The sequence below is a fragment of the Hemibagrus wyckioides genome, linkage group LG11 (genome assembly GCF_019097595.1).
Source record: "Hemibagrus wyckioides isolate EC202008001 linkage group LG11, SWU_Hwy_1.0, whole genome shotgun sequence".
In the NCBI taxonomy this organism is placed as follows: Eukaryota; Metazoa; Chordata; class Actinopteri; order Siluriformes; family Bagridae; genus Hemibagrus; species Hemibagrus wyckioides.
The window spans coordinates 7,967,814-7,990,851 of record NC_080720.1 but is presented as its reverse complement, the minus strand read 5'-3'; the positions used below and the strand labels follow the sequence as shown (position 1 = coordinate 7,990,851).

The window sequence follows — 23,038 nt, the reverse complement described above, 5'->3', positions numbered from 1 at the left end:
AATGATAAAATTTCAATTTTAATATTTATCCGTAATGAGCAAGCCAGAGGCAAACACTCCCTGAGACGAAGAATACACTGTCTGGTTCTCGACACTCATCTATCTTATTGACTCATGTTTTGTTTATTTTTATACTCATATAATACGATTTTATATTTAATATGAAGGTCAATTTTTTTTGTTATTTGTTCAACAGGAAATCAAAGATTAATAAATATGGTCCTCGTAAAACTGAAGGGGCATCTTTCTATATTATACCGTGACATTTAACGATACTGTGAAAAGAAATGTTATGTCAAGAGACTCACCTAGCTTTAATTAGATGTTGTGCTGTAGTGTTTTATCTTTTCACCTCGTCTTCCTGATCATGACCAACTCCAGATGTTGTGAAGCGGTCGTGAACACCAAAATTATTTTGAGAACTTTATTAACACCCTGTACAATGTCTCCGGATAATATGCAGTTATACAAGGTCGTATACTTGGCACAGCTCTGATCACGGGTCAATCACAGCTCGGATGGCAGGTCAATCGATGACCGAAGATTTGTTGTCATAGAGGTGTAAGACCATTTATTTATTTGTTTGTTTGTTTATTTATTTACTCAATGTCAACAAACAGACTGTAACTTTGTCATCTATAGTGTAGGACTTAAAATATTTATATATATATATATACATTTTATTATTATTTTTTTAATATAGATAATTTGTGTCCTCACAAAAATTAAAAGCTGTCTAATGCCCTTAGGCTGCAGATTAATCTTTGTATTGGCAAATTCTTGTTAGAATCTAAATTTCTCATGCCATGTTTGAGCGGATGTTCAAATATCGGTTAAAAAGTGACCGTCCTATCTGAGTCGCACTGATCGTCTGATTAGCTGGTATCACATTACCTGCGTTTTAAAGGGGCTGTTACACAAGTCATGCCATGTAATCCTGTCAGGCCATTACTGGTCAGCTAAGAGAAGTGGAGGTATTGATCACACTCACAGCCATTAATATTTATTACACCGTGTACTCAAGATGCTGGCTTAGATGTTGATGCTCTTCCAGGCAAGGATGTTTGTGAGATTTTAAATATTGAAGCATGCACGATGCTAATTAGTTGCATATTCCATTACTACTTAGATAAATTAGCCTTGTAGCTCCAGGGCGAAAACTGACAGTAAACAGTTTTTATAGCATCACTTAATACACAGGACCTTGTAGGATGGACACTTCATGTTGCTTAGTTATTTAACAGAAAAGGAGGTCAATCATTGATATGGAGATGTATATGTAGCTTGTATAGGAGGAACAAACACTACAGGATATGTTGTTATTGGAAAATAATAAACTGTAGTGTAGTAACAGTAACTTATCCTAGTGCCTGGTGTGCATCACAGTAAAATAAAGCATTTCTAAAATAATGGCATCATTTGTTTTGTTTTTGTTTTGTTGAAAAGCTTGCTCAGCTGAATGATAACTTTATTCAAACAGCCTGTAATTATCCTGCAGTGGCTAATTTAACCTGAGAGCTAAACCTATAACCGTGACTCTCAGACGTCCTCGGAGAGTAAATCACCCGAGTGCGAGCTTTTCTGTATCTGTGGCAGGAACTGGGGATTCAGTGACATGTTTATGAGCAGTGGCATTTTGGCCTGTCATTGAGTTCTCAGCTCTTTATCTACATCTCCAAGCAGGCAGTCAGGAGAGGACAGCCGTGACTGTTGCTGATGGATGTGTTTCTGCTTCCCTATTTTTATCAAGCGCGTGTGTGAGTGGCGTAAATATATGTGGTGGTTCTCTGGGAAAACCAGACGGACGTCACTGTGGATGAATTCTGGCAAACTGCAAAAAAACAATAAAAAAAATCTGCTTTTAAGCCGTTTTCTGTCCATACTTCCCATATACACTAAATATGTGGAGGATCTTCACAGAGTCCTGACCTCAACCTGATAGAACACCTTTGGGATGAATTAGAGCAGAGACTGCAAGCCAGGCCTTCTCATCCAACATCAGTATGATCAAAAATTCCCATAAACACACTCCTAAACCTTGTGGAAAGCCTTCAGAGAAAAGTTAAAGCTGTTATAGCTGCAAGGGACGGGCCAACTCCATATTACATTCCCAGTTTTGTCCTGGCTCACAGTCTCTGCTTTAATTCATCCCAAAGGTGATCTATCAGGTTGAGGTCAGGACTCTGTGCAGGTCAGTCAAGTTCCTCCACACCAAACTCTCTCATCCATGTCTTTATGGACCTGGCTTTGTGCACTGGTGTTCAGTCATGTTGGAACAGGAAGGGGTCATCCCCAAACTGTTCCCACAAAGCTGGGAGCTTGAAATTGTCCAAAATGTCTTGGTATGAAGCTGAAGCATTAAGCATTCCTTTCACTGCAACTAAGGGGCCTGAGCCCAACCCCTGAATCCAATGTTTTGGAGAGGTGTCCCAATACTTTTGGCAGCATAGTGTATTTTCATTGCATCATTTCTGCGTAGAAATGTTTTCAACCTTCTAAACTTTCCACATGACCCTGAATGATTTCTTTACACAGTGAACGTCACATTTTTGTCATGTTTCTGAATTTGTGTTGTAATGAAACAGACCTGAAGTCGAAAGGAGACAGTTTGTAACCTGGTATAAATGCACTCTGTCAAATCACCAACACACAATCACTAACACTGTAGTGTAACTAAATGTAGAGCTTTGAGAGACTGATAAAAACAGTATGTTCTGAACTCTTAATGGCAGTTCAGATAAGCAGGCAGATTAAATTGTTCATGCTTATCCTCGGGCTAAAATAGATTTTAAGCAGCGATAGTCTACCTGTCTAACAGGCTAATCCATTATTTCACAATAGCACGTATTAAACTTTACATATATGTAGTCAAACCTGCAGCTCCACAGTGTTGTAACAAACACCCAGACCTCATATCTGGATTTTGATATATTTTTAGTCCATCACCTTGCCGTTTGCTTATTTTATTTTTGTATTGATCCAATTTAAAATAAGTAACGATGCAGATTTAAATCAAAGTCATCGGTACATTAGCCTTGAGCTTGTGATGCGGAGCTACATGATTTATTTTTTTCTATTTGAAATGGGGCGACTGGGCTTCAGGCCACTAAATTGCTTTGGTACAAATATACCCAAGTGTTTGCTCAGTCATTTTGAGAAAAATGCAAATGTTCGGATGATGCACATGCTTACATAAAAAACAAAAATCGAAGATGTGTGTTTCTGCAAGTCAGGGCTGTGTCTGAGGAAAGAGAGACCATCTGCCTTTACCCTGAGTTTTGGGATGGAAAGAAAACTCGTTTGTTTGGTGTACACACACACACAGGGGTACTGCATACACATTGTGGGAAGGAATGGAAAAGGATGGTGTTTCGATGCCTTTGGGTTTTAAGCAGTGCTCATATTATGCCAAACTGATCGTTCCACATCCACAGACATCTGTTTTTAACAGCATTGTATTACATCTGACTTCATGTTAAATCAACTAAATCATATTTTGATATTTTTTCATGTTAATTGTTTTTTTGTTCTTTTTTCATGTCAAACCCACTTGAAATGAAAGACTTTTTGAGCAAGGAAGACTCAGTGGTTTGGGTTTGTATGCTGTGGTGGGTGGAAGCTCCCAAACAGAGTCCCTAAACACTGTGTCTATTGTTCTGAGACCTCCTCCTGCCTTCAGTTCATCCAAATTTGGCACAGTCAAGCAGCCTGCACTTGTCCCTTTATTATTATTATTATTATTATTATTATTATTATTTTATGTAAGTAAAGAATAATCGTGAAAATGTGCGGACAGAGGATACTGACGCAGTCAGGAGATGTGTGTATCACAGTCTTAATACATGGACATGCACAGAATTTCTGTTGTGTATATATAAACAATTGCATGATCAGGTGGTGCTTCCCATTTTGTTTTGCACACTGTCAGCTTTGGGTTTTTGAAATCTATTCCAATTTTTTTCTTAAAGCAGATAAAAAAATATTTGCTTTTATGAAATCAGCAAATAGACAATAAACTAAACAGTATCACACACATGGCATTTCTAGTTCTTCCTGTGAGAAGCACGGTGTGCCCTTTTGCTCATACAAGAGCACACAGCTGACCGTGGTTGGCTGGTGTTGCTGTGATTGGGGAGAGAGAGAGAGAGAAACACAATCCCTCCCGCCCAGAGAGAACAGCCAATTTGTCCTGCCTTTGTCTCTTGGCCTCAGAAGGCTCTGTGTTGGACTCACAATCTCCTGAAAATAATGTAACGATCTTCAGTTGTGCCTCTCGGGAGCCTCTAAATGTTCTTCTACTTATGGAAAGTAGAACTGAGGATTTTTGGCCTGGAGCTTGATCAGCACTTTAGCAGCTCTTGCTGTATTTTAATGGTCACTGTACAAGTTGCTGCTTTCTTCAGTCCATTAGTTACTACAGTCTGCATCCCTAAACTCCTGATAAAAACCTCTTGTGGACATACACAGAGCTCTGAGGTGTCTGCAATCCTGTACTGGCTGTTAAAGGGTACTGTGGTGGTCACATCAGATTTGTGGTATGTGTAATGGTCTAATGTTACCCAGTGTGCTGCATTAATCTCGATTGGCCAGTGAGGAAAGTGTGGGTGTTTGGTTTCCAGTGAAATGGTTCCCTCTGGACAGTGACGTTTCTGATATCTACCCTGCACTGTTAGCATTCTATTAAGCACAACATTAGACACAGTGACCTTAATGCTATGGATGCTTTATTCAACATTACCGCAGCTATGGAAGTGCGTCGTATGCAGCGTGTTTGCGTAAGTCCTGCTGTTAGTAATGGCAGGATACATTAGCCATGTAATGTAGCGGATTTTACGCTAGTTATTGAGAATTTGAGCTGCGTGATTTTCAACTTCTCTTCATCACGGTGTCCGTGTAAAGATTGCTTTCCCTTCATCATTAGTAATAGCTCTGAAATTACAGCGCCATGTAAGATGGGGAGAAAAATAGTGTATTGCAGTAATATTGCGTCATATATTAACAAAATATGATATGCATTGCAGTATACAGGCAGCTCCAGAATTATTGGTGCGCTTGGCAAAGATGGGGATGAAGAATTGCCTTTGTGGCTTAATCTCGCACAAGAAAATACTAACCATTTCATGGCAGACACTCAGTGAGGAAAGGAAAGTTGTATGTACTACACAGTGCTAAATGCAGTTTCCTATAATACATTTAATTAAATTAAAGGTTAGAGTTCTCTCATGGTTATTTTGTGAGTACAGTTCTCATGGTGGAGTCGTTTCACGCTGCTTTTTCTCACAGCCATTACATGTGTTATAATGAGAAAACGGTCAAGCCAGCTGATGAAAGATCTCATTGAATTGTCATTCTGAAGAATATTTTTTTCTAAAGATTCTTTGGCATCCTGTGGGAAAAGAGGTTTTTTATCCAGTTAAAAAATATTCCAGGAAGTGCGGTCTTCTCTCATTTTACTGCCCGAGTTTAAAATGGTTTCTGAGCTTTAAGAAGAACGATTGTGTTGCTAGAACATGACAGACCAGTTTATGCTTTCTGTAGACTTTAGTCTTTATACAGTTTGTGGTTATGTGACCTGCTAATTAATGACCACATACTGCATGTAGACTATAGCCTCTAAACAGGTCGTGGTCATGTGATCTGCTACTTAATAAACTCGCACATCCACACACATGCTATAACAAGTGCTTATAATAGTCGCTTTATATCAAACGGAAGCATGTTTTGTGCATGTAATTTTAGTGTGATGACCACCTGTCACTCCCATTGCTATCAATTATACAGAGATCGCTAATTCTACACTGATCAGGCGTAACATTATGACTTCCTGTCTAATATTGTGTTGGTCTAATCCCCCCCACACACACACACACACTTTTGCTGACCCGTCATGCACTGTGTATTCTGACACCTTTCTATCAGAACCAGCATTAACTTCTTCAGCAATCTGAGCAACAGTAGCTCGTCTGTTGGATCGGATCACACGGGCCAGCAATGGGCCTTGGCCGCCCATCAATGAGCCTTGGCCGCCCATGACCCTGTCGCCGGTTTACCACTGTTCCTTTCTCAGGCCACTTTTGATAGATACTGACCACTGCATCCAGTCTTCTATCCATCACAATTTGGCCCTTCATCAAACTCGCTCAAATCCTTACGCTTGTCCATTTTTCCTGCTTCTAACACATCAACTCTGAGGACAAAATGTTCACTTGCTGCCTCTAATATATCCCACCCACTAACAGGTGCCATGATGAGGAGATCATCAGTGTTATTTACCTCACCTGGCACTGCTCATAATGTTATGCCTGATCGGTGAATATCATAACTAAATTACACACATCCTCCGGCAATATTAATAATTACGTGTCCAGGAATCTAGCAGAAAGAAGAGGAATTTAAGGGAATTGGTTTTTAGTTGTAGACAATTGTGTTTAAGGTTTAATAAATGAGCAATACCATGATACTCTTAATAACCATGACTAAGTTGTAAAAATTACAAACTGACCCACCTTACATCTAACCACTAAAGCTTTTTTGTCGTTTGTTTTACACATCTTTATCAAGGCTGCCAGTAATTCTGAGCCTGACTATGTAGCATTGACCGTGACTACTGGTATGTAGAAACCATATTAAATTAAGATTATGGTCATTAGCACAAGTTATTTATAGTATTTATTGATGAGGTTTGTTCATTAGTGTATCCATTTGTAGCATGAAGATGGTTAAAATGGTGATTTCTTTACCTCACCTTTGCATCGAATATTTGCACACCAGTCTGTTTTCATGACTAATTTATAGATAGCTCCAGGCACACACAATTTACGAGAGATAGCTCTGTGACAGAAGGGAGTAGCTTGTTCTTTAGATTTAGAGACACGTTTTGTTTGCCAGAGGGAGTATCTAATTAATTTTCAGTCTCCCTCTCTCTCTCTCTCTCTCTCTCTCTCTCTCAACAGAATATATTTCTCGTTACCAGCTCTGTAAAATATTAACAATTCATACCTTTGGTTTTAAAACAGCTCATCACTTGTGGCTTTCTTAATATGTGGCTTTATAAACCTTGGTTCAGCTTTGTACATTAGAAATGTTTTGGTGTTTATTTTTGAGAATGTGTGAAATATTTGTTTTTATCCTAAGAAAGGAATACTACTTACGCTTAGGTCTTTGCATTTATAGAATTGACTGAGTGATGCTTTGGCCCAATATTTCCAGTAATTGAGTTCTTTACATTTTATATTTACATTTTATAACTGAAGAAATGTTATACTTTTTATACTATTTATACAATGGATATAAAGCCTTCTGGTGGTCCAGCGGCAGGATCAATCTGCTCTCACTGACGTGGCCCGGGTTCGATTCCCAGACAGGGAGCTAACCCAGTCAATGAAGGGTTAACTCTCAGTGCCTGAATAAAATAGGAGGGTTGCGCCAGGAAATGCATCCGGCATAAAACTTATGCCAAATCAAAGCATGCGGACCAAATGAAACATCATCATCATACAGTGGATATAAAATGTCTTTATACCCCTGTTAACATTTAACCCTGTATTCATTTTTTTTTTTTTTTTACATAGAATTAAAAATTAAAAACAAAAACCTTACAATAACCTGGGTACATAAGTGTGCACGCCCCTAAACTACTTTGTTGAAGCAGCTTTAGCTTTTATTACACCACTCAGTGTTTTTGGGTAAGAGTCTGTCAGCACAGCTATCAGCATCTGACTTCAAAACTATTCTAGATCTACCAGATTGTGAAGGTATCTTCTGTGTACAGCTCGCTTCAGGTCACCCCACTGATTTTTAGTTGGATTCAGGTCTGGGTTCTGGCTTGTGCCAGAAAAAACATTAATCTTCCATTGGTTAAGCCATTCCTTTGTTGATTTGGATGTATGCTTAGGGTCATTTTTGTGCTGAAAAGTAAAATTCTTTTTCATCTTCAGCTTTCTTGCAGACACCTGAAGGTTTTGCACTAAAATCGACTGGTATTTGTAGCTATTAATGATTCCCTTCACCTTGAATAAAGCCCCAGTTCTGGCTGAAGAAAAGTGGGTATGGTTTTATTTTGGCAGTGAGCTTTTTCTTTTATTTATTTATTTTAAATACCTAAACCTATCTTTTAGAATTATGGAATAATCATAGCTATTGGAATTAGTCATTGGTCTCATCAGACCAAAATATATTTTGCCACATAGTTTGGGGTGATTCAGTTTAGTTAAGCCTGGATTTTTATTAATTTATTTTTTATTTTTTGAGAAAAGGCTTCTGTCTGTTCACCCCCATTGCCCAGTCATGTTAAGAATGTGAGACCCTCTTGTCACATGCAGTGAGTAATGTCCTAAAGACTTTAAAAAATCTGACATGTGGTTAAGAAGCTTGAGACCCTTCCAAAAACAAGCACAGATCAACAGATGAGCATATTTTTAATCTATTTATGGGAATTTCAAGATAACCTATAGAAATTATAGGCTCAGATATTAACACATTAATATAATCTTGACACACTATGTTGCCAAATGTTTTGGGACGACTGCCTTTACATGCACATTAATGTAATATGGAGTTGTTCCGTCCTTTACAGCTATAACAGCTTCAGGTCTTCTAGGAAGGCTTTTCACAAGGTTTAGGAGAATTTTTGACCAGTCCTCTAGAAGCTCATAGAAGAAAAGAAGGCCTGGCTCACAGTCTCCACTCTAATTCATCACAAACATGTTCCATCAGGTTGAGGTCAGGACTCTGTGAAGTTCCTCCACACCAAACTCTCTCTCATCCATGTCTTTATGGACCTGGCTTTGTGCACTGGTGTGCAGTCATGTTGGAACAGGAAGGGGTCATAACCAAACTGTTCCCACAAAGTTGGGAGCGTGAAATTGTTCAAAATGTCTTGGTATGCTGAAGCATTAAGAGTTCCTTTCACTGGAGCTACAGTGTATTTGCCATGTAGCTGATTGTAGCTGATCAGGCTTGTAGCTGCTGTTTTTAACCTTGTTGTTCATCACCTTCTGCCCAATCAGTACTCAGTAATCACCAAGTCTGTTATTCAGGCAACTCGGACCTCAGTATCTCAGACAGGTTCACAATTTTATTCAGCTTTTCTTGACAGGATAGAGGACATTATATGTCTCACATACTGTTATATAACCGTAACGCTGGACAAAAATGTACAGATTATAATTAGTCTTTTTCCTTGACCTTTCCTTCAAGGTTTTTATTTTTATTTTTTACTTTTCCCTGGCAATTAGCCAGGCAACAGCTGAACATGCACTCATTTAGCTGGTGGATGAAATATTCATCATAAGTATTGTTTGTTAGCCACTAATTATCCTTTTCCTCATTCCTGCGCTTTCTTCCTGTTGTTTGTGTTGGAAGATGTAATAGCTGTAAATCTGTCCATGCACCGTTGAGTGGGAGTGGCTTGACTGACCAGTGATGTGTAATGTTTATATCCCTGTATGGAGTGACTTCTACTGGATCGAAGTGACATTTATCTCTTTGAGCATACATAAAAGGTGCTGTTTATTACACTGCGAGTGAAGGGCAGTGTTCATGACCATATGGTGTGGTTTAACGATCAGGACACACAAGTGGAGTTGAGATACATGTGTTCATAGTGAGCAGGTGCTTGTTTAAGACTTTTACGTCTCACCTTGAGCCAAACTAGCGAGGAAATCGTCACATCCTTTTCTTTACAGAGCCATAAACATTACAAATTAATTAAGTGTTGATATAATTATAGGGTCACAATTAAGCACACATTATTTTAGTGAAGGAAAAGTAAGGAATAACACACTAATTGCTTTTTTGCTATCTGGAAATAATGCACACCAAGGGGTGTGATGCTGCAGCATGCTGCTACACTCCAGTAGCAAATTGTTTTCCTGGTGTGGGGGGGTGTTGTATATACCACAATGTTTAATTTATTAATGAACAGTCCTTTGCACATTTTAACTGCTTATAGTTAAATTTAATGTTATTAAAAATGATAGAGCTTGCCATTTGGGCGTGAAACCAGAAAGCGTAAACTGTCCTGAAGACTATTGCGTCTGATAAGAATAAGAATCTCCTAACAAAATAAATAATCACAGCAATGATTATAGATTTTAATAACACATTTTTATTGTTAGATTAGATTATGTACAGTAATTTGTTACGACAAGCTCATTAATATTAACTGTTTGTTCAGCCGAAAAACTAATTTCTGGTCTGTGCTAATATACGAAAATAATGCCTTCTGACCAGTCAGATTGAAAAATGTAGTCTTTCTGTGGTGCAAGTATTAATAGCCACCCTGTTTTAGACCTTGGCCTATTTTTCAGGGTGACACAGCAGGTTCTGTGTGTTATAAGGCATCAAGCCAAGGCTTTCAGCACGTTTGGGTATTCAACTCCTCTACAGCAACACACAAATGCGTCACTAGGAAATGAAGACACAATAAACCAATTTCAAGTGAAATACTGGTTATGCAAACAAGAGCCAGTTAAATGGCTTGATGCAAATCTCTATAACCTGGAACTAACGCTTGTGGTGTCCGGGCACTCTTATCTCGTTCAGATATTTTAAAGTGGGTCGCTCAATGGAGAGAGAGTTTCTTTTTTTCTCTTTTTGTCCTCACAGTCATTGCAGTCATGCTAGTTATCGTTATGAGAGAGAAACGCAGAGCGAAGCGGGATAGTAAGTAATAAGGACACGGCTCTGAAAAAGCACTCGCATAGGTGGTAATCTTTCTCTTTCATGTGTCTCATGTCCCTGTCTCCCCTAGAGAACGGAACAAAGCAGTGAAGAGCTGTGCAGAGAGAGAGAGAGAGAGAGAGAGAGAGGGCTTGCATAGAGTCCTATTAAAATATTTTTACTGTACACAGCTCTAAGCAAACAGACAAATGAAGAGAGACTGTGTGTTAAACACTGAGTGAGTTTTGTTCAAGCATTAAGACTAAATAATTAATCCCGGCTGAGGGAATACATCATTTATTCATCGTCGTGTTCCAGTGTGCTTTAGGAGCTGAATCTGGGTATGCGTTGAGATTAGAATAGCAGGAGACAGGAGAGTGAACAGGCGGAGTCTCGATGCTCCCCCATTCATATTATGTAAATGCACATGAGCTTGCCAGCATCCCATTGGCTGGCTGGATGTGTTGCCTGGCTGACGGGAGAGACCGAGCATGCTGTGCAGCAAATGCTCCTACGCGATGGACAGAGGAGGAAGGCAGAGGCATGTGAGGAACACAGAGAATGCAGAAAAAGCAGACTCGGGTTTGGTTTCCAGTTGCAGGAAAAGGAGAAGAGCAGGTATATGATTCTCCAGTGTACATGTCCACTGGACAAAGAAGCTCTGTAGGATAACCCGACTGTGGCGGCTACCCTGACCCGGCAGCTCATTCATAACCAATGCCACATTAATGACAAAGATGAATAGACGTGAATAGAAGTGACACTGCTCATGGATTACTTTATTCTCTCGCTTCAGCTCTTCCGGATCTAAAACTCTTGACGGTTAAACACAAGTTCATTTTATCAGGTGGAGGAAATGCCTGGTAAAAGAAAACTATACACAGTTCCAGAGAAATGGAAACCAAGGAAAATCTGACTGCGTCTGAATAAAAAAAACTGCATCATCGCTCCATCTGTTCTTCAGACACTAGGAGCTCTTTTACACCATGCCTTGATTGAGGGATTGGAAGGAGTGGAATCTCACAGTGAGGGACTGAGTGGAGTTGTTTGCTTTGCAGCTTGCTTCTGCAGATGTGAAGTCTTTCCGGATCAGCTGAGTGGAGACTGTCTGTCTTTACAGATCTTTTAGAATCAGCCATCTAACTCACTGGCTAAACCTTACAGAGAACTGTCATGCGAGTAAAAATCAGCTGAGAAGATCTCTGCTGAGCGTGAACATCTTTATTTATTTATATTTTTTCTTTTCTTCTTCTTCTACTGGGAGTGGTTCTGCTGTGAAGGAATGGTGTTTGAAATGATTGTGTGTTTTTATTATGCTTAAGAAGGACTTCACTGTCCTTAACATTCTATTTTTATCTTCCAAGCTGCCATTCTTATCACTAAAAGCCCACCGGTAGTGAAAAGCCAGGGGTTTCCATAGAAATCAGTCCTTATGGGAATCCACAGGAAGTGCGAGTAGAGGATAGCAGAGGAAGGCTGATGCTACACATCCTTGTTTGGAGGGGCTTGGTGCCAAAGATGGGTGTTTATCCCGTACTGAACCCATGACTTGGCAAGAGGAGATCTTCAGTCACAGGGCGAGATCATCAACATAGGAGTGCACTTTGGGGAAGTGGAGACAAGTTTATTTATTTAACGATCTTAATGCCCCTCACTGGAATAGACGAGAATTGTATTTTTGATGAAGCAAACAATATTCTGTTGCTGTGACATTGCTACGTTTATCAGACAATCGTGTCAGTGTCTCACTGAGTGATTATGGTATGAGGAACATGTATGCAGATGAAGTAATTTTGCACACTAACTGATGAGCTAAGCTGTGAGAAATGAATTTTCACCCCTGCTGCTGCCTGTTTATGGCACAATTCTCTCTACAACCACTACAAGGGGTGAACTGAAAGTGTCTGTCTTGCCCCGAGTCCTTGCCCCAAATCTTGGTTTGACTGCTTACTCGTCTTTTAATAAGCCACCAAAACAACATATCCGAAGCTGGTTTCCGAAGGACAGCACAATGGACGACTCTAGTATTCTAAGACGGCGAGGTCTCCAGGTAAGGCTCCATGATGATGGATTTTAAATGTGTGTGATGACATTTCTCATGTGTTAACTCTTCCGGAACATTTTTTATTTTTTTCCGTAGTTAGCACATCATCTCAAACTATTTAGCTGCATTTTCACACCAGTTTGTTACTGCCAGGTGAATGAAGTTGAAGACCCTTTCATTGACGTTTGCTGAAATCCCTCATAGTTAAGCGCAAAACTTTGACGAAGACCTGTGAAAATGTGATGTAACTCACTTCACTCTGTATGTAACGACTTGAAAAGTTGCCGTATCTCTTCTTTGCAGATTCCTTTGCAACACATTTGAAATGTTTATCCATGTGTCTGTATGGACCATGGGGCTCAGCAAGCTCTAGCTATGCCACATCTACCATATGGAACATAAGTGTTCACGAAGCTCAGTTATCTCCGAGAATTTAATTAGCAGTTGTCCGACATGAACCACAAAGGCAGTAATAATCACACAAAGAAAACCACAGGCTAACACAATCCATTTATATCACTAGTATGATTTTAATTTATCGACCACTGAGTTTGATTTAGTACTACTGGGATTATTGGTTTGATTTTAATGATTATTTTGGCATATTCCTATGTGGTTTGTAAATGAAATACTTTGTTGTGCATCATATCACAGTACAGCCTTACAGGATTAGATGCTTATGATGGAGATTATATAAAGAAAATAATGCTAAGTCATTATATAGATGAATTACGGTATTGTAACGAGTTTGTGTTAGTAATTACTTGAGCATTGTCCGGTGTGGATTTTTAGCAACTTGAGTAATCAGTGAGAAATGACACTTATCTAAGCACAGCAAGATAAATGGTATCAGGTTTCAGCTATTATGATGATAAAATTCAATTTGAAACTCAGCGCAAAAACGCAGACACTTTACCTCCACCACCAGCCTGTCCTGATCAATCCTAATGAAGGCCGGACAACCTTAAAGCAATGAGGGGAAGTGTTTGTTTCGTAGGAATGTATAGTACTGCTGTAATGAAAGAATCACACACTCTATTGATATGCACTGCGAGTGTAAGAGTTTAATCTGCTTTTGCATTTGGTGTGTGAGTGACGATGCCGAGTGTTTGGCAGCGAGGCTGGGTGATGTTTGCTGAGCTCGGTGTTTTGTGAGTTCACTGAACTGTGCGGAGGGGGGGGGTTGTTTTTGCAAATCCCTCCATCCTGAGTTTCTGCCCCAGGGGCTGTGTTCTGTTAAATCCCGGGGATCAGACGAGAAACTCTCATCGAAATCCTGTCCACTTTTTTAGCTGTGGACTTGGATGAGCAGCAGATACATTTCTGTGGTGTCATGTGTGGTACATTCCTTCAAGGCACTGTTAAATAATTTAGCATTACTTGTCAGTCATTTCACAATAACGACCCCCCCCCCACCTCCCCATTTCAGTCGTTGATGAATAGGCTGTTATGATCTAAAGCATTGGCCTTAATGCTCCTAATGTGTCTCAGTGGTGTAAGACCTGAACCCTGTGGTCTGTAAAGATGCATTTGGAAGGTCTTTTGGGAAGAGGTTAAAGGGTGTGTGAGTGAGGGGGAGAGAGAGAGATAGAGATAATGGTAGTTAAGCTACTAAATCTTGTCTCCTAGTGGTCTCCCAAACCCTAGTGTAATTGCTCAACGTACAATAACTAGTCTTTGTTCTTGATATGATGTAAATGTCCTTTATTGAATCGATTCAAGCCCACATTTCATACCCAAATTGTAGTGTGTTTTGTTTATTCCTTGTAGTGTGTTTAAATATTCGTATCAAGGTTGTATTACCGTCTTGTATTGTGTTTAGTTGAAATTTATAGTGAATCGTGTTTTCTGGCTCATTCTTCCCTTACACCAGACCTAGCTTGTCTCCTGAGTCCAGGGATAAAATGGGAAATTGGTTTTCTCTGGAACACAGCCTGTGAGTAATAAGCAGCACCTAGATAAGCTGTACAGGCCCATCTTTATGTTGCTGATATTGTGAGTCTGCTGATTTATTTCGGGCTTAGACCAGCAAGTATTGCTCGAGGAGTTCAATTTGTCTGAGAGATGTGTTCGCCAGGCTTTTGTGCTGACGTTCCCAGTATTTCCATTCCTCTCCATGTTTGTGTTTTTTTTTTTTTTTTAATGAGGAGTTTCATATCTAAATAAACCAGTTTAATAGCACAGCTTCAATGTGTTTAATAAATGTATTTAATTAGAATGTACCCGAAACCTCTGCATTGTTGATAGATAAATTTACCGAGTGGAAATCAAGCTCGTCTTCTTATTAACATATCGGCTCTTATAATTAATAGGATTAATCTAATGCTTATGCATAAGCATATCACTTTGAGTACTATGGACAATCTGTCAAATAATAATATACCAATTGCATCTTAAAAATAAAATTCACAGAATTGTCTTAGCTCACTGTGGGTCATCGTTGACAGAAATAACACCTCGTGTGACATGGAGAGAGATTTTAAATATTAGGATAGAAATGTTCTGATTTTGAACATTAGGTGATACCCAGAAGTTCTGCACACCTCTGATTGTCTATGTATTCAATCATCTGATATAGGAGGATGGTGTCGATGTAAGAGGGTAATTTTGAAAATGGGCACTGATACACAATACACTGTTGCTGTGTAAAAATGTGCTACAAAGCATTATTAGCCTCCGTTCTCATCTTTCTCGCCACTTTGCAGATTAAAGAGTAAATTGTTCTCCTGTGACTATATAGATGAGCTCATTGCAGCTATGAGAGAAGAGATGAGGGAGGATGATGCAATTTGAATTAGTAGTGATATACAGTCACGGTGTAGGAGACACCGAGATACACACTGCTACTTTATATTAAACATGTTGTTTCGGTGAAGTGACCCGGTGTGTATTAGTTTGTCTCGTTCGTAAGTGCGACAGAGTGAGTCTTATACACCTTTAACACAAATATACAATGTAAAGGAAAAAAACGATTCAGTGTTATAAGAACGAGCGACGTCTACCATCTTTTCGCCTCGGTCCAGTCTCTCAATTATTTTCACTTTTGTTTCCATGGTTATTGCTTTAGGCTTCCTAGCAATCCCATCCACATCACCACTGCTTTTCCTCTTGCTTCCGGACATCCTTGGCTCTGATTGAGCTCTGTACTACAGTACACTATCACACTGAACAGTAAGCACACATGACAACGTCTAGCAGACACGTGAGCTACGAACGTTCGTAATGCAAGGACCGTTCGTATCTGTGACAGTTCGCAACTCGAATGTTCATAAGTCCGGGGACTTACTCTATATCTATTTTTAATACATCTGTTGGAAACAAGCCTGTATTTTCACTAGTCATAATATTGTCACTGGACATTATTACTGATATTTAAACAGACCTCATACCTACTTTTTAAGAACAGCTCTTCAGAGTTGTGTATTGATGGCCCTCAGGATGCAGACATTTCCAGTTTTCTCCCTCTTTCTCACACATAACCCCTCGCTTTTGATTCTTAATCCTGTTTTCTGCAGGAATTTTCACAAAGGGAGCGTTTTGTACCCAAAGGAATCTCTGGCTTGAGCAGAGTGGTGGTTATGAGTGTGGATGATTGTGTGTGTCAGTGTCGGGACAGTTGCTGTGTGCAGGTAGTTATGTCATGCCTCAGGATCCTCGCTACAAGAGCTCGTGTGAGCAAAAGACCATTAACTCGTCCATTCAGAAAGAAACAGTGCAGACCACATTTCTTTCTGAAAACTCAGAGATAATTAGGACCACACCTATATTTGACATTCATGTGTGCAACCTAATCATGGCTTTACATTTTCCAGCTACTTGGTAAACAGCCTGATGTTTTAACACTTGTTTTATACATTAAGGATGGTTTTATTATGCATTGAAAGTAACTTGTCTGATGAAACTGCACAGTAATGGCTAAAATTACAGTTTCGGTTATTGAAACAATGGCTGCTGCTTTTAGTGAGCCAAGTTACGAGAAGAATAATCGCACTGCTTTACAAATATTCCACTTGGCAGATTGATAGCCCCAGCCCTTAGCAATGGGGAAAGATCTGACCTCACTTTCTGTCTTCAGAAGCCGTTCAAAGTTGCAAATGACCTCAAAACTCATGTAAGCCATGTAGCATTTTCTGTCGGCTTTAAAAAGCATTAAATATCTTTTCGTTAAGGTCGATTTTCTGATGCTGTGGTCATAATTTTATGATTATCGGACAAGATCTGTCACTTGGCACACTCCAGGGAAATCATACAGAATCATGAGTCCATGTTGTGTACGAAGTTACTGGCACACATTTGTGAAATATAGCATGAAACAGCAGATCAAACTTCTTGGAGTCCCATACTTTGTGGTCATTCACTCAGGTTTGAGCAATTTTGGTTTGTCAAATCAACTGTTTGCTAAGATATGCCCTCACATCCTGTTTGGTGACTTCACCATCAAACTCATTTGCACATTATGGATGAAATGCCCCACGTATTTGAAATCAGAGGTTGGGTTGGTCTCATGATGCCGTGGTCAAAGTTTTCATAATTCCTCATAATTAGACAAAATGTGTAAGGTGGAAAATCCACTATGAAGGAAATGATCACTGGCTGAAGCTGCAACATTGAAGCATTGTCTTTATCCAGTTTGTCTCAAAACAGTGCTGACTTTTCCTTCAGGTACAGAATGAGTCGACTCTGTTGTTGAGCAGCTAAATGACCTGTGATGTGAGGGCAGTCTTGACCAGCTGTATCTAATTCAAGAAGCGAAAGCAGAGCTCTGCATTATACTAGATCCCGTGTCATATCTCACGTCACTCTGCTGTGGGCTCAGTACAGAACTGAGGAAATAAAACCCAGTAGAACATAGAGTTGGGAGAAAATGAAGCAAAGAATGGGTTGTGTGATGTCCTGCAACAATCAGGGGACCAGATTATTTTCCATGCAGCATGTCCTGCAGCATTTATTTGGCTTACACCACAGCAATTTTCCAGCACTAATCATTTTTCACAGAACATTTTATAGTGTTCATCCATTTATATTTATATTTACATCCAAAAAACGTGTTATTTCTTGTTTTATAGTAGCTATAATCAATCCCTTTACCTCCAAGTTAACAAGACAAAGTATTACAGCTTGTCTTGTTAACACAAAGCCCATGTTCTTGAGGTTAGAGCTTTACCTCTGACTGTCATAATGCACTGACACTCCTTACAAAAGTGCTAAAGAAACATCTCATAGAAAGTGTTAGCTTTACAAGAATACGTTATTTTTAAACCCATTACATGGAGCCTTAAAGTCTTTTAAACCCATTATGTGGAGCATCCACCTTAAAGACATGTTACTATAGAAATAACCAAAAGTATTTGTCCTGATCCAGAGGGTTCACAGTCCTTGTTCTTAAGAGATAACACTCCAATAATCTGACTCCGCTCTGACTGACTTGATGATTATTTATTAACGTGTCGAATCAAGTGCATGGATGCTCAGTACCACTTCAGTGACCCAAAACATCCTGAAACAGAGTGAGCCGTTTCCCAGGGGGGGACTCCTAGATAGTTGCTGGTTCCAGGACTGTTATAGCCTGAGTGTTTGAGATAGATGGACTGACCTGCATTTCCTGCCAAGCACTGGATAAATGTATTAAGAGTTCAGCAATGAGCTCACTCTGCGTCCATGCTGAGAGCATGAGCTCATCGTTACAGCCAGAGGACAGAGAAGGAGGGGTGAAGGAGAGAGGGAAGAGTGCCAGAAAATGTGAGGTCTCAGCTGCAAGGGCCACACACACACAAACACACACACACACACACACACACACACACAGTCTTTGTATGGAAAGCATGACTTATTGGTAATGAAGTCTCCTTTTTGATGAGACTCTCCTCAAATAGCTAGTGACTGACCTGCAGTTAATGACTGAGTGTGTAGTGGAAGTGATACAGACATTTCAGTGCTCTTTAATGAAACATTTGAGAAGATGCTAGCTGACATATTCCTTCATTCATTATCACGCAGACGGATTAGGCGCTGCCAACATGACATTTCATCAATCACTGTCATGAAAATAGCTCGAAAGCGCTTCCGTTTTAGTCACAAGACACTAAAACACACTTTTGTCCTATTTGAACAGGATTAATTGTAATTACCTCTGGTACAGGTGCTTCTCCGGGATCTTATTTAAGACTGGATTGACCATGCTGCTGTTTTTCCCAGTCTCTTCTGGCTGAATTACCCACATTAACCACACTCCTCTGATCATTTCTGTACATGTAATGTAATTTTATATGCAGGTTAGAAAAAATATCTCTGACTGCTTCTTGCTGTATCTAGTCTTGAAGCAAACGTATCACCCGGCTATTTTCTGAACCAATAAACGGAAAACGGATACTTCGCGTATACTTTGTAATTATTGTTTTATTGGATTTTCAGATTTTTCTGGAGCTGAAATACGAGCAGGCATCTCTCCTCTTCTCTTGGAAGCCATGTTGTGAATACAGTTCAACACAAGTCCATGCTATCTATAAAGATATTTTCTGACAGTTTCTCTGTGTATGTGAGTGAGCGTTTGAGATGAAAAATAGCTGTACCATCCCAGTGAACTAGACACTACTTTTTTCTTTCTTTAATTCTTTCTTTTTTACTCCATGAGCAGTAAAAGCCTGGTGCTTTAGTAGAACAGAAATTAGAGCACTTCTCCCTTTCTTAAATGAATTACTACACTGCAGACGTGGAACCGTTTCTTAAAGGGGAATCTCTGCTGTAGGGTTGTTTTTAAGATTACATAGATGGATTTTTCCACGACTGTAAGTTTGCTTCTTGATGTTTTCTGTTTACCTACTGAATAATAAGCCATAGAAAGCTAAAGGAGCATATGAGCTTTATTTATCTTAAGCAGGTTTGGAAGTACGAAACACCCGATTGATTTCTGAATGGATTTCTGTCCCTCTTTGTCACTCACTCGTTTATTGTTTGCTACCTTCTCTCTCTCTCTCTCTCTCTCTCTCTCTCGCTCTCTCTCTGTCTCTTGCTGTGTGTCTGATGCCTCGTCTCTGTGTCAGCAGGTAATGTTCAGATGTAGAGCAACAGCCGTGTTGTGTTTGCAGTGTGTCAGTATGGGGGGGCTTCTCTTTGATCGTCCTCCACTTGTGCACACTCCTCCCTGAGGACCCAGACTCCATCGTTTTTCCTCTTCCTCTAATGAGGACCATCTTTCATCCCTGTGCCGTACTTCTTGTCTGTCCGTGACGTGTAATTCCTTGTCTTTGTACCTCATATCACACTGGTTCTATTTGAGGTTAGAAAATCTGTTTGTTTGTCAAATTATTCTCTCTCTCTCTCTCTCTCTCTCTCTCTCCCTCTGTCTTGTCACTATAGTTGAGCCCTGATCGCTTTAAGGCACTGTATGTTTCTGTATTTGTGCAGTTTTCCTTGTTAAGGCTGCCTTACGGTTGAATTCTGAGCCGAGCAGCGGATCACCAGTGTGAGTCTGCCGGCTAAATGTGTTTGTGTGAGGGTGAGAAAGAGACTCTCCAGAGGTGTTTCCGTGGAAGTGACTGCGAGGTTTGCCGGAGGTGAGAATTACGCATTTGCACCTGTCACAGGTAGTTGGACCTGAGCACAGAATAGCGGCGGTTTCTGTCTGCTTACAGGTAATGAACTCGGACTCTCGTAAATAAAAATAAAGCAGGTCGGGGAAACAAAGAGATGACTTGAATTCACTGTTTTTATTCCATCAGTTCAAAAGCATGCGTTTTAAGAGTAGCAGATGTTGTAGAGGTTGTTCAAAATAAATCACACTTTCATTCCGATCACGTTCCTGCAGCCGTTTATACAATGCTAAGAGGAGAAACAGTCCAGTCTGTCAGTTGTTGTCTGTCTATTAGGAAAGCTGAAGAGGTTCTGGAGTACATATTTTCATCTATTTGTAGTGTGGGAATGAATTGATGAATTGTGTTTATTTAAGGTTTAAGCACCGAATCAAGATAAAGGAGTATCTTCTCTCTTTAACCCAGGAAGACTTAAATGCAGCTCAATGTTCTGCCTTTATTCTGGACATTAACTTTAGGTGACAGTAACTGTCTGTGTTAATTAAGCCATGTTTTCTGTCCAATTCACCAGGCTCCAGTGAGAATCACTATCCCCTAAAGTCGACTCAAATGGTATTGACATTTGCGTTTGGTCTTTGCCAGCCCTCGTTCCAGCAGCTTCTAGAGCCGTTTCCCCGCCTGTTGTTTTTCTCTGTTTATCTCTAATTACTTGTAACATCCTTTGCATCCTGATTCAGGATTAGACCAGACTACAAGAGAAAGAAGTTGTCTTAAACCACACAATGCATACCAGGTAAATAGTAACGACTACAGTGGTGTAATGACATGTGATAACTTACTATTCTTTATGTGGTTTAGGACGCAGCCCAGAATTTACAGCTTGTGATTTGTTCAGTATTACAGAAATGTTTCGAGCGCTAGCGTCAACAGCTCATAACCTACAGAATGCACAAGTCGTCTAATGTTAGCTAGTGAACTCCTGACACAGCCTCAGCAACTCAGGAACATCATATTATAGAGCATTTCTTTCTCCCTGGCCTCCAGAATCATGTTTTATTTTTACTGAAATCTTCTTACACACTGTAGCTTTTAATATGCTTTTCATAATTCCCCGCAAGTCATTTCGAAGGAGAAACGTCTTCAGGCATCACGCAAACAAACAGGAAACAAAACCCTCGTCTGCTGTCTTTTGGGTTGTAGCTCTGAGTTCTGGAAATCCTACTGTATTTTTGGCCTGCTGCTTGATATGGAAATTCAGTGTATTGCAAGTGATTTCCACATTTCTTTCCCCCTCTGAATAAGAGACAGCGTCTGAGACAGAGACAGCGCTGCTAATGTTTACTAATAAGGGTACTCGTAAGAGCTTCGAGTGTTAGAGACAGAATATTGGCTTCAGCATGGTGCCATCGCTAAGGACTAATGCTGGCAGTAAATCAACGGTTCAAATGAAAGTCAGACAGACTCGAGAAAAGTTCATACGTGCTGCATTGTGCCTTCTCTCGGTGCTTAACCCGTTTAAAAAAAATTACCATTTTTCAATTGTTCAAAATAAAAAGACCTGGCAATCTTCACTCCAGCATTCTGTGTAATTATTTCTCCATTAATGCATGCACACTGAATTTGAATACGTAAGCTCTAATTAGTGTTAGCCTTTTTCTATTTTTCTCTTTTTTTTTTTTTGCCTGATGGTGGAGGGTGATATGATTAGGCAGACTGATCAGTACAGATTATCTTTCCTCATTGCTGAGGAAATGATGGAAAGGAGGTGGAGGCGGCAGCAGTCTTGGATTAAAGCCATTCTTTTATAAGCACGCAACAATAGTAGGGACAATAATTTAGGAAGGAAAAGTAAGGCGCCTGCTAATTGTGCTGATTTCGCACACGCTCAGTGTGTTGGGCAGCTGCAGCAGCCGTCAACGTGTGTGTGTTTGTGTGTGTGTGTGCTCGTTTGGCTCATTTGAGACCGGCAGGTGCAGTGTGTGAATACTTCCCCAAACCGTCCTTTCTTTGCTCTTGCATAATGTAGAGCCTTCTCACTGGCCCATTTTAGCACTTTCTGGATCTTTTCAGTGTAAATGAAGCCGAGCTGGTCTGAGACACAGTACACTCTTCTGTGCAGCTGGATCACGTCCATTCTCTGCTCTATTCAACACATGGAAATTACATGGTGAAGTATCAGAGTGCATGATCAGATCCACAATTTAAACACAGCCAAATGGCATTTGCGATTTCCTCGGTTTATACTCCAGAGCTCCAGATGCCATCAGCTATTAAGCTTTTTCTCCCCCTTCCTTTCTTACATTCGATAACTCCGTTCGGAATGTTCAGTGGATCATCCGAGCACTAACGCCGTCACTGAGTTATTGCCCCAGTGTACCCAGTTCTCTAATTAATATTACTCTCCTATTAATGCTTGTTCCGGCACTTTACGCTTAAATGATTTACGTTTCATTTTCGCAATTAGTTAATACAAGCTTAGTGCATCGCCCCATGGGATGATTAAAAAGGCAGCAGCCTAGTGTATGCTGATTGTATGAGTCTGTCACACAAGAAGCCCTTCTCAGTAAATTCTACCTCACAACATAGTGCTGTAGTGGCTGAATGCATGTGAGATTTTCTTCTGTGACCCAAATGACCTGTAGGTCCAGCGGAGAGAATACAAAAAGCACTGCTCGAAATATTTTCTGTAACACTTTTATTTAATTTCAGGAGTTGTACACTGTAGAAGTCTCTGTATGTGCCAAAAAGAGAATATAAAATCATTCCCTAAAGTCAGTTTTCCTCAGGCTTATCATAAGGGGAA

General features: G+C 39.9%; 1 protein-coding gene across 3 annotated transcripts in view; it reads left to right on the top strand.

Annotated features, from left to right (window-relative positions):
• mast2 (microtubule associated serine/threonine kinase 2) overlaps positions 1-23,038 on the top strand; it is a 124,920-nt gene that overhangs the window by 40,933 nt on the left and 60,949 nt on the right. Inside the window, exon 1 of one of the 3 annotated variants that reach the window (XM_058402411.1) lies at positions 11,171-12,712. The exons of the other annotated variants lie outside the window; for them this stretch is intronic. Within the exon in view, the coding sequence (XP_058258394.1) occupies positions 12,674-12,712 (39 nt within the window). The 5' untranslated portion in view covers positions 11,171-12,673. Of the gene's footprint in view, positions 1-11,170; positions 12,713-23,038 lie in introns of those variants that run through there. 3 annotated transcript variants of the gene reach the window in all.